The following is a 16,580-nucleotide window of genomic DNA, read 5'->3' as shown; positions in this document are numbered from 1 at the left end:
CATGACACCAGTGTTCCAATATCTCAGGGGCTGCCACAAAGAAGAGGGAGTCAAGCAATTTTCCAAAGCACCTGAGGGCAGGACAAGAAGCAACGGATGGAAACTAATCAAGGAGAGAAGCAACCTAGAACTAAGGAGAAACTTCCTGACAGCTAGAACAATTAACCAGTGGAACAACCTGCCTCCAGAAGCAGTAAATGCTCCAACATTGGAAGTTCTTAAGAAGAGACAGGACAGCCATTTGTCTGAAATGGTATAGGGCAGGGGTGTCAAATTCGCAGCATCACGGGATGTGTTGCGATGTAGTACGACTTTTTTGCCATTGCTGGCAATTGGGTGGGGTATGGTTTCGCCACGACGCATCCAGTCCATGGGCCAGCAGTTGGACACCCCTGGTATAGGGTTTCCTGCCTCCTCCTCCTCGTATTATTTTTATTATTATGGATCATTACACAGTCAGCCAGATGTTCAGACTGGATTTGGCATTTTGTCTACCTATCGAGTCCTTACCCAGGACCTGGGATAGGCAGATGTGGATGTTTGATGGTATTACAGGTATCGTCGCAGGATGGAAGCAGTTCCTAATAAGGCCGCCTTTTGCAATTGACTAATAGCGAATTTGTCAATGCCAATGTTGTTCAAGTGGTGCTCCAGTTGTTTTGGGATTGCACCCAAGGCACCTATGACTATTGGTACTACCCTTGCTTGCTTTTGCCACAGTCTTTCTATTTCTATTTGTAGGTCTTTGTATTTTGTTATCTTCTCCAGTTCTTTCTCGTCTATTCTGCTGTCTCCAGGCACTGCCACGTCCACTATCCAGACTTTTTTGTCTTTCTTATCGACAATTGTTAAGTCTGGGGTGTTATGTTGCAGGTGCTTGTCTGTTTGAATTCTGAAGTCCCAAAGCAGTTTAATTTTATCATTTTCTATGACTTTCTCTATTTTATGATCCCACCAGTTTTTGCTTACAGGCAAATGATATTTTTTTCAGATCTTCCAATGCACCATTGTTGCTACTTTGTTGTTTATTATTATTATTATTATTATTATTATTATTACTACTACTACTACTACTACTATCATCATCATCATCATCATCATCACCATCATCAAGGAGGTTGGACTACAAGACCTCCAAGGTCCCTTCCAGCTCTGTTATTCTGTTATTTTGTTAAGTCTTTATCCATTATTATTATTTTTGCAGTTTGTACAAGCCCCAAAACAGAACACAAGTGCTACTAAACCCTCCTATTTCTTCCCCTGCTACAGGGATTAAAATATGTGCAATGTGAGAAATAATTCACAGGTATTATACTGCTATAGCTAGACCGGGGGTGTCAAACTCAATTTCATTGAGGGCTGCATTAGCATTGTGGTTGCCTTCAGGGGGCCGTGTGGGTGTGGCCAGGGTGGGTGCAGCCTACTGGGTGGGCGTGGATGGAGTGGGTGCGGCCTACTGGGTGGGTGTGGCCAGCTCTACATCCTTCGCGTCAAGGGTGCCTGTGGGGGCCTGGGCAGGAGTAGGATAGATCTTAGGGTCTCTGGCAGAAGGGGGTGGGACCAGGGCAAGTGCCAAGGCATGGTCCACTGGAGGAGCCTCACTGTTCCTCTCAGGCCATGCGGGGGGGGGGGCCTTATGGAACTAAGACTGAATGCGTTTCAGCATAGATGGCCACCACAAAATTGTACATTGCTCCCGGCTGGCCTGGGCCAGGGCTAAGGCAATGGGGGCCGTTCCCTCACTGTTTCCAGGATGGCTTCACGGGCCACATGAAACCACTTTGCGGGCCGCATCCGGCCCCCGGGCCTTGTGTTTGACATGTCTGATATAGACATTGAGAGCTTTATTCTTCACGAGCTTCCTTGATCTCTTTTAAAACAATTTAGGTGAACTGGAGATTCACCACCAACCAAACCTTGCAACTTCTCATAAAGAACAACAGCTTTTCTTTTTTAAAAAAATAAAATAAAATCTCTACCTATTTACCAATTCGGATGCTTTTTGAGAAATACCTGAAATATTTCTGAGGAGATGCAATGTTCCCCCCAAACGGCTTAAAAATAATCCTTGCATGCATGTAATGTATAACTGAAACAAAACACTTGCTTTCCAGTTCACGAGACACAGTACAATCTTATACATTTAGATAAATATGAATAAGGCTGTATAAAACAAAAGGCTTGTGGCAAATCAGTTAGAGAGTCTTGGGCAATCAATTTGCCTTATTTTACAGGCTCCTGAAGTTCAGCTTGAGGGTAAATTTAACAGTGTGTCATCCTGGCAATATCTCACTTCAAAACTTGAAGGTTGAGACAAATGTTGTAATGAAGTATAAATCATAGCCCAAGAAGACATTTAAATGCATTTTATGAGTGGATAACAAACTATGCACTTCGTGGTTTTGTTTTATTTGGGTTGTTTTTTTTTAAAAAAAAAATTCATACCAAAATATAACACAGCTGCTTCTAGCCCATTAGAACAGTTTTTTTAAGGCTGGCTGAGGGTGAATTAGAAAAGTAGCTTGGACAATTTCACCACCACTGCGTGGGGAGTTTTTGAACATCTGGGCAAAGACAAACAATTTAAAACAACCTAGAACTGAAATGGTGCCTGTGAAGTCTGCAAGCTGCATAGATGGTGTGCAAAGACACAGGGTGGTCCAGATCCTAAAGCTGGGTATTCATGCAGGGTGCTCTATGGATGTACAGGCAGTCCTCGATTTACAACAGCTCATTTAGTGACCGTTCAAAGTTACAACGGCACTGAAAAAAGTGACTTCTGACTGTTTTTCACACTCCTGGGGAGGAAAGCTATGGCAAATCTAGACAGCATCCTAAAAAGCAGAGACATCACCCTGCCAACAAAAGTGTGTATAGTCCAGGCCATGGTTTTCCCAGTTGCAATGTATGGCTGTGAAAGTTGGACCATAAGAAAGGCTGAGCGCCAAAGAATTGAGGCCTTTGAACTATGGTGCTGGAGAAGACTCCTGCGAGTCCCTTGGACTGCAAGGCGTTCAAACCGGTCAGTCCTAGAAGAGATCAACCCCGACTGCTCTTTAGAAGGCCAGATCCTGAAGTTGAAACTCAAATACTTTGGCCACCTAATGAGAAGGAAGGACTCCCTGGAGAAGAGCCTAATGCTGAGAAAGACTGAGGGCAATAGAAGAAGGGGACGACAGAGAATGAGGTGGCTGGATGGAGTCACTGAAGCAGTAGGCGTGAACTTCAATGGACTCCAGAAGATGGTAGAAGACAGGAAGGCCTGGAGGAACGTTGTCCATGGGGTTGTGATGGGTCGGACACGACTTTGCAACTAACAACAACAATAAGCATCCCCATGGGCACATGATCAAAATTCGAATGCTTGGCAACTGACTCATATTTATGACAGGGTCATGTGAAGGTTTATGACCTGACAAGCAAAGTCAATGGGGGAAGATCCACTTAATAGCTGCGTTACTAAACAACTTCAGTGGTTCACTTCATGGTAGCAAGAAAGGTTAAAATAAAATGGAGCAAAAATCACTTAGCAACTGTCTCGCTTAGCAACAGAAATATTGGGCTCAATTGTGGCCGTAAGTTGAGGACTGCCTGTAACTCACAATGTGTAATGGCTAGGCCTATTTTAAAAAAAAAGAAGAAGAAGCGACCTGTTTAGGATCTTCTTGCTCCCTTAAACTAGATCAGTGTCGATCAGTGATGGCGAACCTTTTAGAGACCGAGTGCCCAAACTGCAACCCCAAACCCACTTATGTATCGTCAGGTGCCAGGTGAGCGTGGCCCATTGGGTGGGTGTGGCCCATTGGGTGGGCGTGGCTGCCGTGGTAACGGCAGACTGGGTGGGACCAAAAAGTTCAATGAATCAATTCCAACTTTGCGAGATCTTTTTGTTTTCCCATGAGAAGTTGAAATTGATTGATTGATTGAACAAGTTGAAATTGATTGATTGACTGAACTTTTTTTTTTTTTTACACACGGCGGCAGAGGCCTAAAGCGAAAAGGTTTTATAAAACCCAGCTGAAGGCCTAGGACTGGGGCAACGGCATGCGTGCCCACAGAGAGGACTCTGCGTGCCACCTATGGCACACATGCCATAGGTTCACCACCACGGGTATAGATTGTCCATCTATAGCTACAAGAGATATAGCGTGGGGAAAGCAGAAGAGATTCCAAAGAACCTGGATTTAATTAAAATATCTATGCATTAAGCTGAGCTAGTGTCGTGTAATTCTCATAATACTTTCTCCACAGTTTCTTTTGGGACCCTTTGCTTGAACTCACCTTGGTAATTCAAGCCACATCACCCAGGAAGGAGACCACTCGGTCTGACTTGTGGAGCTCAAATTGGCATTGCTCAATAAGTCCCCGTTTTCTCCTTCTGTGGTTTCACACGTTTTCAGTTCTAGTGCTTTGAACACAACGGATGAGGAGGCATTTTTCAAATGGGCTACGGCCTCTCCACGGCTGACACCTGTCAGATCAATTCCATTCACGCTGAGCAGAATATCTCCTAGTGGACACGGAAAACAAAATAGTGGAAACGTTTTTATAATAATAATAATAATAATAATAATAATAAATACAAAGACCTACAAATAGAAATAGAAAGACTGTGGCAAAAGCAAACAAGGGTAGTACCAATAGTCATAGGCTCCTTGGGTGCAATCCCAAAACAACTGGAGCACCACTTCAACACCATTGGCATTGACAAATTAATCAATTGCAAAAGGTGGCCTTACTAGGAACTGCTTCCATCCTGCGACGATATCTGTAATACCATAAAACATCCACATCTGCCTATCCCAGGTCCTGGGTAAGGACTCGATAGGTAGACAAAATGCCAAATCCAGTCTGAACATCTGGCTGACTGTGCGATGATGGATATAATAATAATAATAATAATAATAATAATAATAATAATAATAATAATAATAATAATAATAGTAGTAAAGTTGGAAGGGACCTTGGAGGTCATCTAGTCCAACTTCCTGCTCAGGCAGGAAATCCTACACCATTTCGGACAAATGGCTGTCCAGTCTCTTCTTAAAAACTTCCAGTGTTGGAGCATTTACTGCTTCTGGAGGCAGGTTGTTCCACTGGTTAATTGTTCTCACTGTCAGGAAGTTTCTCCTTAGTTCTAGGTTGCTTCTCTCCTTGATTAGTTTCCACCCGTTGCTTCTTGTCCTGCCTTCAGGCGCTTTGGAGAATAGCTTGGCTCCCTCTTCTTTATGGCAGCCCCTGAGATATTGGAATACTGCTATCATGTCCCCCCTCGTCCTTCTCTTCATTAAACTAGACATTCAAAGCTATGCTCACTACTCTGAGAGGGGCCAACTCAGGCTGTTTATGCATTGGATATGACCACTGATCTCACATACATTTTTAATGGCAAGCCTGGACCCGCATATTCATACTATATTTTTATTCAGGTTTTGTACATACTCTGCCCTGAAGTCCATTTGTAGAACAAAATCATCATCATACAGCTTAAGATCTTTTAGTTATACTATCAGAGCTATTGCAAATGTGCATAAGATCTACATTTAGTTTCCAGATCCGAAAGGTCAAGAAAATTAGTTTTTTGGACATTTTTTAAACTCTGGGCTTTAGTCAACCATCTACAAAATGAAAACCAATTGTTTTGGGCAAAAAGAGATGTGTGTACAGTCTGGAATGAATGAATGACAATACCTCTGTGGCCTTTGACTATTGCAACAGAATATGCGTAAGTGTGAGTATTCTGTATCTGTATCGTAAACAAGTTAAAATTAAGTATTTGTGAACTTTGCTGGTTTGTGTCTACGGAGATTCTCAGCCATCGAGGTCATAGTTATCCCAAAGGTGCTTTTTCATGAGGCAATTGGACTTTCTTGTTTTTCTTTGAAGACATTTCCCTTTTCATCCAAGAAGCTTCTTCAGCTCTGACTGGAGCTGTCATATTGCTCCCCCTCTGTTGAGAGAGGGCTGTTCAGTTTTGATTTTGACATCATGTATCTCCAGTCTATAACACAGTCCTTTCAACAGTTCCAAGAAGGCTCCACACCCATTTGCACCACTCAGGTGACCCTGAAGACACAAATATACCTCCAAGTGGCCTCAATGACTCTTTAAAAGAATGCAAATGACCAGCTGTCTGCAAGGAGTATAAATCCTTCCATTCCCCACCATCCAGTCAGAGCTGAAGAAGCTTCTTGGATGAGAAGCGAAAAACAAAAAAGTCCAGTTGCCTCGTGAAAAAGCACTTTTGGGATTTGATAGTTGGTCTGTTTTGGTGCTTTTAAAAATGTTACTATAATTGTTAGGATCATCATCATGACTAATTCTAGATTGCTAGGTTCTTGGAAACGGCTAACCCAGAAATGCCAACTAATCTGCAAATGAGCATTATGTATTTGAAAAATTCAAATATGTAAAGCTAATTTGTCTAGTATGTTCACTAAACTCCATGTGCTCTCATTAAAATAATGAAGAACTCTATGGTTGGCATCCTATAGCCATTAAACAAGTAGTTGACTATTATTTATTTATTTATCATATTTGCGTATCCTTATATAGGGTTAGGGTCCTTATATATTTAAAGGGTCTAATGCTGACTAGACAATACTATTCTGAGTGACATATGCTAGATCAGTGATTCTCAACCTTTTTAATGCCACAACCCCCAACCGGTCGTAAGTCGAGGACTACTCAACTGGTGCAGCACCATTTGCAGAATGGGACTTTTGGCAGGCTCAGCAGGGCAGAGACAGCCTGGACAATTCCTATTGGCTTTTGAAAGCCAATAGAATTAGACTCTATTCAAGAGAGTCTATTCCAGGGGTAGGCAACCCAAAACACTCAAAGAGCCACTTGGACCCGTTTCCCACCAAAAACAAAACACTGGGAGCCGCAAAACCCTTTTGATATCTAAAATGAAGATAACACTGCATATATCCTTTTTTATCTTTATTATAGGGGTGTGTGTGTGTGTGTGTGTGAGAGAGAGAGAGAGAGAGTGTGTGTTTGTGTATGTGTGTGTATACACACACACACACACACACACACATTAAAAATAAAAGTAAAAATATGACTCTTGGGAATATCCATACTATTAAAACAATGATCACCGAGATAATGCTTTAAGAGAATAAAATTACATACACACAGAGGTAAAAAAAGGATATATGCAGTGTTATCTTCATTTTAGATGTCTAAAGGGTCTCTCTCTCTCTCTGTCTCTCTCCCTCCCTCCCTCTCTGCCCTTGGTCTGCCACTCCTCTTCCCCCATTCTCTTTCTTTCTCTCTCTTTCCTCTCTCTCTCCCCCTCCCTCCCTCCCTCTCTCTCTTTCTCTCTCTCTCTTTCTCCCCCCCATCTGCTGCTCACCTGGTAAGCTTCAAGTTGTTCTCCAACAATCTCAGGGCTAGGCAACCTCGTCTCTTTTATGACTCATGGACTTCAACTCCCAGAATTCCTGAGTCAGCCTAGCTGGGCTAGCTAGCTCTCTCCTGCCCTTCCTGCTTCCTGCTGAGACGCAGCAAAGGGAGGAGCTCCGCCCGATAAGCTTTTCAGCTCCTCGGAGAACAATGTGAGTGCACTCTCTTTTACACATACACACACACACACACACACACACACACACACACACACACAAAACACACACACACACACACACACACACACACACACACACACACACACAGAAGCAGGGAAGCGCAATTGCCTGTCTCTGTCTCTCTCTGCAAAGGCAGAGGAGGCTGGGAGCCACAGGGGAAGGCTCAAAGAGCCGCATGCGGCTCCGGAGCCGCAGGTTGCCGACCTGTGGTCTATTCTATTGGCTTTCAAAAGCCAATAGAATAAAAGGGAGTAGCACAGCTAAGGAAAAGGGGGAAAAAAATGGCGGACTGCGTTGTTTGGCGACCCCTGTGAAATGGTCGTTCAACCCCAAATGGGGTCCCGACCCACAGGTTGAGAACCATTGTGCTAGATTGTATGAGCTAACTGATATATAATCAGGCATCTTGCATATGTTTAACATGAAAGAGAACAAAATCTTTTAGTAGTGGGTATTCATAGTTTGAATTTAATCATAATTAATTATGGTTTAAGGATTTTAGTGCACACAAGCCTGCATTTAAAAATTGATATGCAGATAGGTGAGGGAATGACATAACCTGCATGTTAAAGTCCCCCCCCCTTTGTAAACATGGCTAATTCATCGCATGCTATCACAAGAATGATAGCTAACATTTGTGAGCACTGAAAACAAGTTTAAATGTGGGGTAGAACCCTGAAAAAAAAAGTACCAGGTTTTTACAGATACTTGTGGCATCTGGAACAAATTATAAGGTAATTTCATCTCTGTTCTCAATTTATCTCCAGCCATTTTAGATGGTGACTCCCACTTGGGAATAGGTCATGCTGGAACTGGATAACATTCGTAGACATCCATCGGTGTAAAAAATTAAGCTAAAAGCTGACAGGAAGATCCAGAGTTTATTTTTAATAATAGCAGAACGTATGCGCATTCAAAATTAAATTGAATGCGCATACGTTCTGCTATTAACGGATCTGCCTATCGGTTTAGAAGCATAAAAACACAGCTTTGGTATATTTTTTTTATAGATGCTATATGAGGTAAGATCAGACTGAGAGATAGAGAATGACCACTTAGTACCCAATTAGTTTTACAGCAGAACGGAGAGTTGAAGGGGGTCTCCACGGATCTAATCCAAAACTCCCATCATTGTACACACATTGACTCATTTCTTCCCCAGCTTTTGACTTCCCCTTTTTCATGGGAAAAATCTGGAGCTTTAGGGGAAATTAAAATCCTCACTGAAAATAATGCCATGAAGTTATGTCAGAAGTGGATGTGAGCTAGTGGAGATTGGTGTTTCAGGAAACTTATTTCTAATAAATCAGGAAGTGTCTCCCATTTTCCTTGGGCCACATCTGGCTATTATCTTTTGTGTGTGTGTGTGTGTGTGTGTGTGTGTGTGTGTCAAATAAGATCTTGTTTCCTCGTGCCAGTAAGTGTAGGAGGTGGGTTGTGATGCTGATTCTGCAGTTTTTCAAGCAATCAACACATTCCCTTATTAGTTCAGTCCCATCTGAAAAGCAGGATTCTCCCAAGCCACAACTTACACGCTATGAGATAAATCTGTGAATAGTTTGTTTTCTCAGTCCAGATGCTGAATTGGTTCTTTAAAATTGCCCACTTGGTACCATAGGAGGAAATTTAGAGCGGTTGCTGTTTAAAAATGTATGCCTTTTATGAAGAGTTAGCAAATTGTATTATATTTTGAAGTCTGGTGTCTCCTCCCCCCCCTTTCAGCTAGAGCAGTGGTTCTCAACCTGTGGGTCGGGACCCCATTTGGGGTCGAACGACCATTTCACGGGGATCGCCAAACAACGCAGTCCGCCATTTCTCCCCCCCCTTTTCCTTAGCTGTGTTACTCCCTTTTATTCTATTGGCTTTTGAAAGCCAATAGAATAGACTCTCTTGAATAGAGTCTAATTCTATTGGCTTTCAAAAGCCAATAGGAATTGTCCAGGCTGTCTCTGCCTTGCTGAGCCTGCCAAAAGTCCCATTCTGCAAACGGTGCTGCACCAGTTGAGTAGTCCTCGACTTACGACCGGTTGGGGGTCGCGGCATTAAAAAGGTTGAGAACCACTGAGCTAGAGCATTAAAAAGCCATATAGCTGTGCCAATGGTCTGAAGATCGCAGCTCTATGCCCTATTGTTATTTCATCGGTACCATTTCAAAATATTTTTTATTTATTTACTGTGGGCTTCTTTGGGTTGTAACAAGTTGAATAGTTTTTTCTTCAACTAAATGACTTTTTTTAAAAACTAAACCAGGGCTGTCCAGCCTTAGCAGCCTTCAAGACTTGTGGACTTCAGCATCCAAGGCTGGCTGAGGAATTCTGGGAGCTGAAGTCCACAAGTCTTAAAGTTGCCAAGGTTGGACACCTTTGAACTAAACTAAGCAGAAGGGTAGAAGAATGCATGGCTGTATTTAGCTCCCCTTAAATGTAGAAGTTCCCCCCCCCAAAAAAAATCATAATTATTTGTTCTTATTTGTACCTTTATAGGTTTACAGCCACCCAGGGTCATAACAAATTAGGAAGGCCTAGCAATCCAATAAATAAATACACATCTATCATTTTCCAAAACTTAAGTCTTAAAATGATGGGAAATATAGCAGAAGGGAAACCTCAGACTATTTTCCCGGATAATCTATGAAAATATATATTCAGCCACAAGCTTGTAATGACTTTGTTTAGTGTATATTGGACTTTACTGATTTGATATGTAGAACTGTATTGTAAATGAGCTAGAGAACACTGCAATTAGGTTAGCGTTGTTCTCGTTATTCCAATTTATTTTCCCCTGCTTTCTCTCACCTGTATCAACAGTCAGCAGAAATATCAAATGATGTGTTGAAAAGCAGTTGAAGTAGAGTATATGATAATATCTTAGAGCAATGGATTGATGAGTTTATTCTCAAGAAATCCTAATCAGAAAGATGATATCCAGCTTCCTAGTTATTGTCATTCATCTATCCCAAATCTTAATGAGCATTTATTACAGCTTATATTTAAAGTCCTCCCCTTGATATATTTCATGGATAAATATCATAATATCCCAGGCCCTGGTGGCTTTGTCCATATAAATCAGGGAAGGTTGAGCCAATGGATTATTTCTTCTGCCTGCTAAATTTTATTCTAACTCTCATGAAAGGCTAATCCAGCCTTTATTTTTTTAAAAAAAATAATAAAATCCCAAGGCATCAATTTTGCATTCAGTATTAGTTAGCAAAGAATCCTAAAGTTATATATTTTGTTGGAAAAGGGTAAGGCAAGATTTTTAAAGTACAGGTCGTTCTTGACTAACGACCACAATGGAGCCCGACATTTCTGTTGCTAAACGATACATTTGTTAAGTGAGTTTTTCCCCCATTTTACAACTTTTCTTGCCACAGTTGTTAAATGAATAATTGTAACTGTTAAGTTAGTAACATGGTTGTTAAGTGAATCTGGCTACCCCCTTGTCAGAAAGTCACATGAGCCCGGGATACCGCAACCGTCATAAATATGAGTCAGTTGCCAAGCATTTTAATTTTCCCCATATGACCCTGGAGATGCTGCACTGTTTGTAAGTGTGAAAAATGGTCATAAGTCACTTTTTTCGGTGCTCTTGTAACTTAACAGTCACTAAATCAGTGGTTCTCAACCTTTTTAATGCTGCGACCCCAATCGGTCGTAAGTCGAGGACTACTCAACTGGTGCAGCACCGTTTGCAGAATGGGACTTTTGGCGGGCTCAGCAGGGCAGAGACAGCCTGGACAATTCCTATTGGCTTTTGAAAGCCAATAGAATTAGACTCTATTCAAGAGAGTCTATTCTATTGGCTTTCAAAAGCCAATAGAATAAAAGGGAGTAGCACAGCTAAGGAAAAGGGGGAAAAAATGGCGGACAGCCTTGTTTGGCGACCCCTGTGAAATGGTCATTCGACCCCAAATGGGATCCCGACCCACAGGTTGAGAACCACTGCACTAAATGAATAGTTTTAAGTCGAAGATTACCTGTAATCTTTATCAGTATCTTTGTTTTGCTTAAGTATCCTGCTTGACTATTATATTTTATCTGTTCATCTGTGTTTTATACTGATTGTTACTTTAGGATGCCCTACTCCAGGGGTAGGCAAACTTGGCTCTTTTATGACTTGTGGACTTCAACTCCCAGAATTCCTGAGCCAGCCATGCTGAGGGGAAAGGGAGAGGTTTCCAAGCTGAGGCTCAGGTATTCTGGGAGGTTTGAAGTCCACGAGTCATAAAAGAGCCAAGGTTGCCTACCCCTGGTTCAGGGTCTCCTGTTCGAGCAGGGGGCTGAAAAAAACCCCAAGGTCCCTTGCAACCCTGTTATTTTAATATTCTGTATTCCAGTGATCCAATGTGGTCTAATTTAACCTCCCCAAGATTCAACAGTAATGACAGCAGAAGACCACATAAAAGCTGTTCCAGCTGAATACATTTTAAAAAGTGCATAAAGAAGGCTGAAACACGAAATTTCTTTGAGCTGAGCTAGATGGATTCCCATCTCAAAATACACTCTAATGCTATCACCTGTTTTTATCCGTCCATCTCTGCTGATGACTCCACCCAGTTCCACACTTAAGACATAAATAGGTAGATTCCATTCCCTGTGCGAAGGTGAACAACCTCCTGACACCGTCATTCCAAGGGACTCTGCATTATCTTTTCGGACAATCACCACTTTTTCATGACAGGTAACAGCATGAAGGACACTCTGCAAAGGACAAAAAAGCCAACATAAATACAGTCGCTGGGCCAAGGACTTCTCTCAGATTAATTAGGGCCGGTTTATCACTCATTCATTCGTTGTTCCATTGTACACCTTCTTAACTGACTTTCCTTCACTGTTCCTGCTGTATAGTTGTGGAAAAGATGATGACAAGAGTTTCACAACACATAATACAGAAACAGAAATTATGAAACGGAACTTTGGAACCCTATACCAAAAAATACTCTCTCACACACTGGGCCATAGAACATGTTGATTAATCCAGTGTGATTTTTTTTATTATTAAAGATGATTTGCAGTAGAATAATGGCTAAGACTAAGGCTGACAAATACGATGGCTTGACATAATTGCTTCACAGCCATTTAGTAATGCACATGTGAAGAGCATATGAAGAATATTTATTTCGAATGAGTAGCACATGGGAAGATCTCTCTCTCTCTCACTCTTTCTCTGTCTGTCTCTGTCTCTCTCTTTCTCTCTGTCTCTGTTTTACTGTCTGTCTCTCTTTCTCTGTCTCTGTCTCTTTCTGTGTCTCTCTCGCTCTCTCGCTCTCTCTGTGTGCGTATGTGTACGCATGTGTGTGTATTGATAAAATCAACAGACCCCTTCAGAAAGTTTCATGAAGCTAGGATCTCTGTAACTGCCAAAATATATTGGATATTTTTCTAAAGATTCCAAATACCATTTTGCAGAGGTAAAATTACAAAAAAATTCTAGAGTTTCAGAAATTTAGCTTTTAGCAGTGAAAAGCCTGAATCCTCTTGGCTTCTATTGTTCTTGTTAGTTGCGAAGTCGTGTCCGACCCATCGCGACCCCATGGACAACATTCTTCCAGGCCTTCCTGTCCTCTACCATCTTCTGGAGTCCATTTAAGCTCAGTGACTCCATTCAGCCACCTCATTCTCTGTTGTCCCCTTCTTCTATTGCCCTCCATCTTTCCCAGCATTAGGCCCTTCTCCAGGGAGTCCTTCCTTCTCATTAGGTGGCCAAAGTACTTGAGTTTCAACTTCAGGATCTGGCCTTCTAAAGAGCAGTCAGGGTTGATCTCCTCTAGGACTGACTGGCTTGATCGCCTTGCAGTCCAGAGGACTCACAGGAGTCTTCTCCAGCACCATAGTTCAAAGGCCTCCATTCTTTGGTGCTCAGCCTTTCTTATGGTCCAACTTTCACAGCCATACATTGCAACTGGGAAAACCATGGCCCTGACTATAGGTATTTTTGTTGGCAGGATGCTTCTATAACCCAAATCCTTGTGGAACAGGAGTGTCTGCAAGATGTGATCAAAAATGTCAAGATGGTGATTGCATCGGGGCAATCACAGGCATACCCGTTCTGTGCAAATTACACATAAAACCCCTCCAGAGCTTTGATTACATTATTGTGACTGACCATCCTGGCATTTTTCACCACACCCTGCAGATACTCCTTGTTGGGGAAGCATTCTGTGTCCTTTTTATAAGTCAGGAAACCATCTCTTCACCTCCTTAGCCATAAAATAACCCAGCTGACTTCATTTCTATTTTTGTGATTTTTCTCGCTGGCAAGTGTGGCTGATTTGAAAGGAAATGTCTTTTTTTGCAAGTCAGCGAACTTTCGACTTTGAACCTAAGCTTGCAAATTCTAATTTCCTCTGTCTCACTAAAATAGGCTGTTCTTAAAAACTCTTCCACAAAAAAGATGAGGTTGATCTCTTCAACACTGAATCGCTGTCACCAACATCGTTTGTTAGGAGAAGGAAGATATAAGTGGTTTCTCCTTAGCTCATGAGCAAAAACCTTTTATAAGTTTCTCTTAAAAGCTGTGTCAAAAGAACTTCTCATTTAGGTTGCAATCTTAAAGGCTCAAAAGGGATGCTGGTGAACAGGTTTCCTTGTTTCCTTTTAGATGTAAAATAACTTTGATTTTAGTTATAGTGGGGGAAAGTGGAAGAAATTGAAATTTATTCTGTACTTAGTCTTATTACTGATAACCAAGGCCGTTTGGAACACTGCATTCAGTTTTGGTCACCACGATTTAAAAAAGATGCTGAGACTCTAGAAAGAGTACAGAGAAGAGCAACAAAGATGATTAGGGGACTGGAGGCTAAAACATATAAGGAAAAGCTGCTGGAATTGGATATGTCTAGTTTAATGAAGAGAAGGACGAGGGGAGACATGATAGCAGTGTTCCAATATCTCAGGGGCTGCCCCAAAGAACAGGGAGTCAAGCTGTTCTCCAAAGCGTCTGAAGGCAGGACAAGAAGCAACGGATGGAAACTAATCAAGGAGAGAAGCAACCTGGAACTAAGGAGAAACTTCCTGACAGTTAGAACAATTAACCAGTGAAACAACCTGCCTCCAGAAGCGGTGAATGCTCCAACACTGGAAGTCGTTAAGAAGAGACTGGACAGCCATTTGTCTGAAATGGTATAGGGTTTCCTGGCTGAGCAGGGGGTTGGACTAGATGACCTCCAAGGTCCCTTCCAACTTTATTATTATGGATCATCGCACAGTCAGCCAGATGTTCAGACTGGATTTGGCATTTTGTCTACCTATCGAGTCCTTACCCAGGACCTGGGATAGGCAGATGTGGATGTTTGATGGTATTACAGATATCGTCGCAGGATGGAAGCAGTTCCTAATAAGGCCGCCTTTTGCAATTGACTAATAGCGAATTTGTCAATGCCAATGGTGTTCAAGTGGTGCTCCAGTTGTTTTGGGATTGCACCCAAGGAGCCTATGACTATTGGTACTACCCTTGCTTGCTTTTGCCACAGTCTTTCTATTTCTATTTGTAGGTCTTTGTATTTTGTTATCTTCTCCAGTTCTTTCTCTTCTATTCTGCTGTCTCCAGGCACTGCCACGTCCACTATCCAGACTTTTTTGTCTTTCTTATCGACAATTGTTAAGTCTGGGGTGTTATGTTGCAGGTGCTTGTCTGTTTGAATTCTGAAGTCCCAGAGCAGTTTAATTTTATCATTTTCTATGACTTTCTATTATTATTATTTATTATTATTATTATTTACAAGGAACTGTTCTCAGCAGTGATAGTTTTAAAATAACCAATTATAGCATTACAGTGGGGGCTCCAGTGATAGGGAGATTCCAATAGATCGCCTCCTTTTTAATATTCATTCTAAGCTAAATATTGGCAGCAATTTAGTTTAACATGCTGATGGCTGTCTGGGGGACAATATAGAGTTTTAATTATCTGAAGCTATTCTGTCAACTACAGGAATTTTGTGTTCCTCAGCACTTTGTCTTTGAACCTTTACATCAGGGGTCTTCAAACTTGGCCCTTTTATGACTTGTGGACTTCAACTCCCAGAATTCCTCAGCCAGAGATTTTTAAGATTCCCTTCAGTTGGCATCTTGTCTCATGCACGGTTGTAGAAAGGTTTGATTGCTTTAGGACATTGCACAATTCAGTCCAAATGGGAGTTAATGAAATCTGGAAATACAATCACTCAAGTGCCTCACAGCTTCTCTGATCTTTGGCGCTGGAGAAGTCAATGTTTACAATTGTCACTGGCTTCAGAGCCAGAGTCTTTCCTCATTGAGGCAGGATGTCATGGGTTTTCATCGCCAAAAGGGACGGCTGAACCACTTTATAATAACAAATGATGTTGAAGGCTGAAACTTATTCTTGGCACTTGATATTAGAAACCTGAAAGCAATATTGGTCCCATATTTACATCTGTTTTCTAGAATTTTCTAATCTCAAAGTAAGAAAAGGGGGGGGGGAGATGAGGACATTTAAATCCAATTATCTTACAAAGTGGAAATATTTAAGCATGATAATGGCCTATATAATAACCTGGATGATTGTGCAATCAATTACTTTATGCGTCCTGTCACACAGGTGTCAAATCCATCAGACCAAGGCCTAAGTATATAGGACGGCAGTTTGACTTGGACATTAAAGTCTCTCCAAAACTCTATAAAATTGGGATAACATCTATTACATAACAACAATGAAATAAGCCTCATCAAAAGAACTCACACTCAAGCAATTTTAAAAGGACGGCACAGAGATTTTGCTCTTGCAATAGTGTAATGAAAATAAAAGAATCACTTAAATCAGGGGTCTTCAAACTTGGCCCTTTTATGACTTGTGGACTTCAACTCCCAGAATTCCTCAGCCAGGCACGCTGGCTAAGGAATTCTGGGAGTTGAAGTCCACAAGTCATAAAAGGGCCAAGTTTGAAGACCCCTGTTCTATGACATGTTTCAACCTCTGGTTTATTTGTCTGTATTCTGCCTTGTATTTGTTTATACTGTATATTGTCTTTAA

The 16,580-nt window shown here is 41.6% G+C and overlaps 1 protein-coding gene across 9 annotated transcripts in view; it reads right to left on the bottom strand.

The window, feature by feature from the left end:
• The window catches only part of LNX1 (ligand of numb-protein X 1), a 153,750-nt gene that overhangs the window by 11,194 nt on the left and 125,976 nt on the right, over positions 1-16,580 (bottom strand). For all 9 annotated transcript variants that reach the window (XM_039362907.1, XM_039362906.1, XM_039362903.1 and 6 more), the window contains 2 exons: positions 12,109-12,292; positions 4,282-4,510 (listed from right to left, as the gene is read on the bottom strand). In XM_039362907.1, the coding sequence (XP_039218841.1) occupies positions 4,282-4,510; positions 12,109-12,292 (413 nt within the window). The remainder of the gene's footprint in view (positions 1-4,281; positions 4,511-12,108; positions 12,293-16,580) is intronic.

The sequence above is a fragment of the Crotalus tigris genome, unplaced genomic scaffold (genome assembly GCF_016545835.1).
Source record: "Crotalus tigris isolate CLP2741 ecotype Arizona unplaced genomic scaffold, ASM1654583v1 scf7180000019483.1746242, whole genome shotgun sequence".
Taxonomy (NCBI): Eukaryota; Metazoa; Chordata; class Lepidosauria; order Squamata; family Viperidae; genus Crotalus; species Crotalus tigris.
Note: the sequence above shows the minus strand (reverse complement) of the source record. Positions and strands in the feature narration are given on the sequence as shown.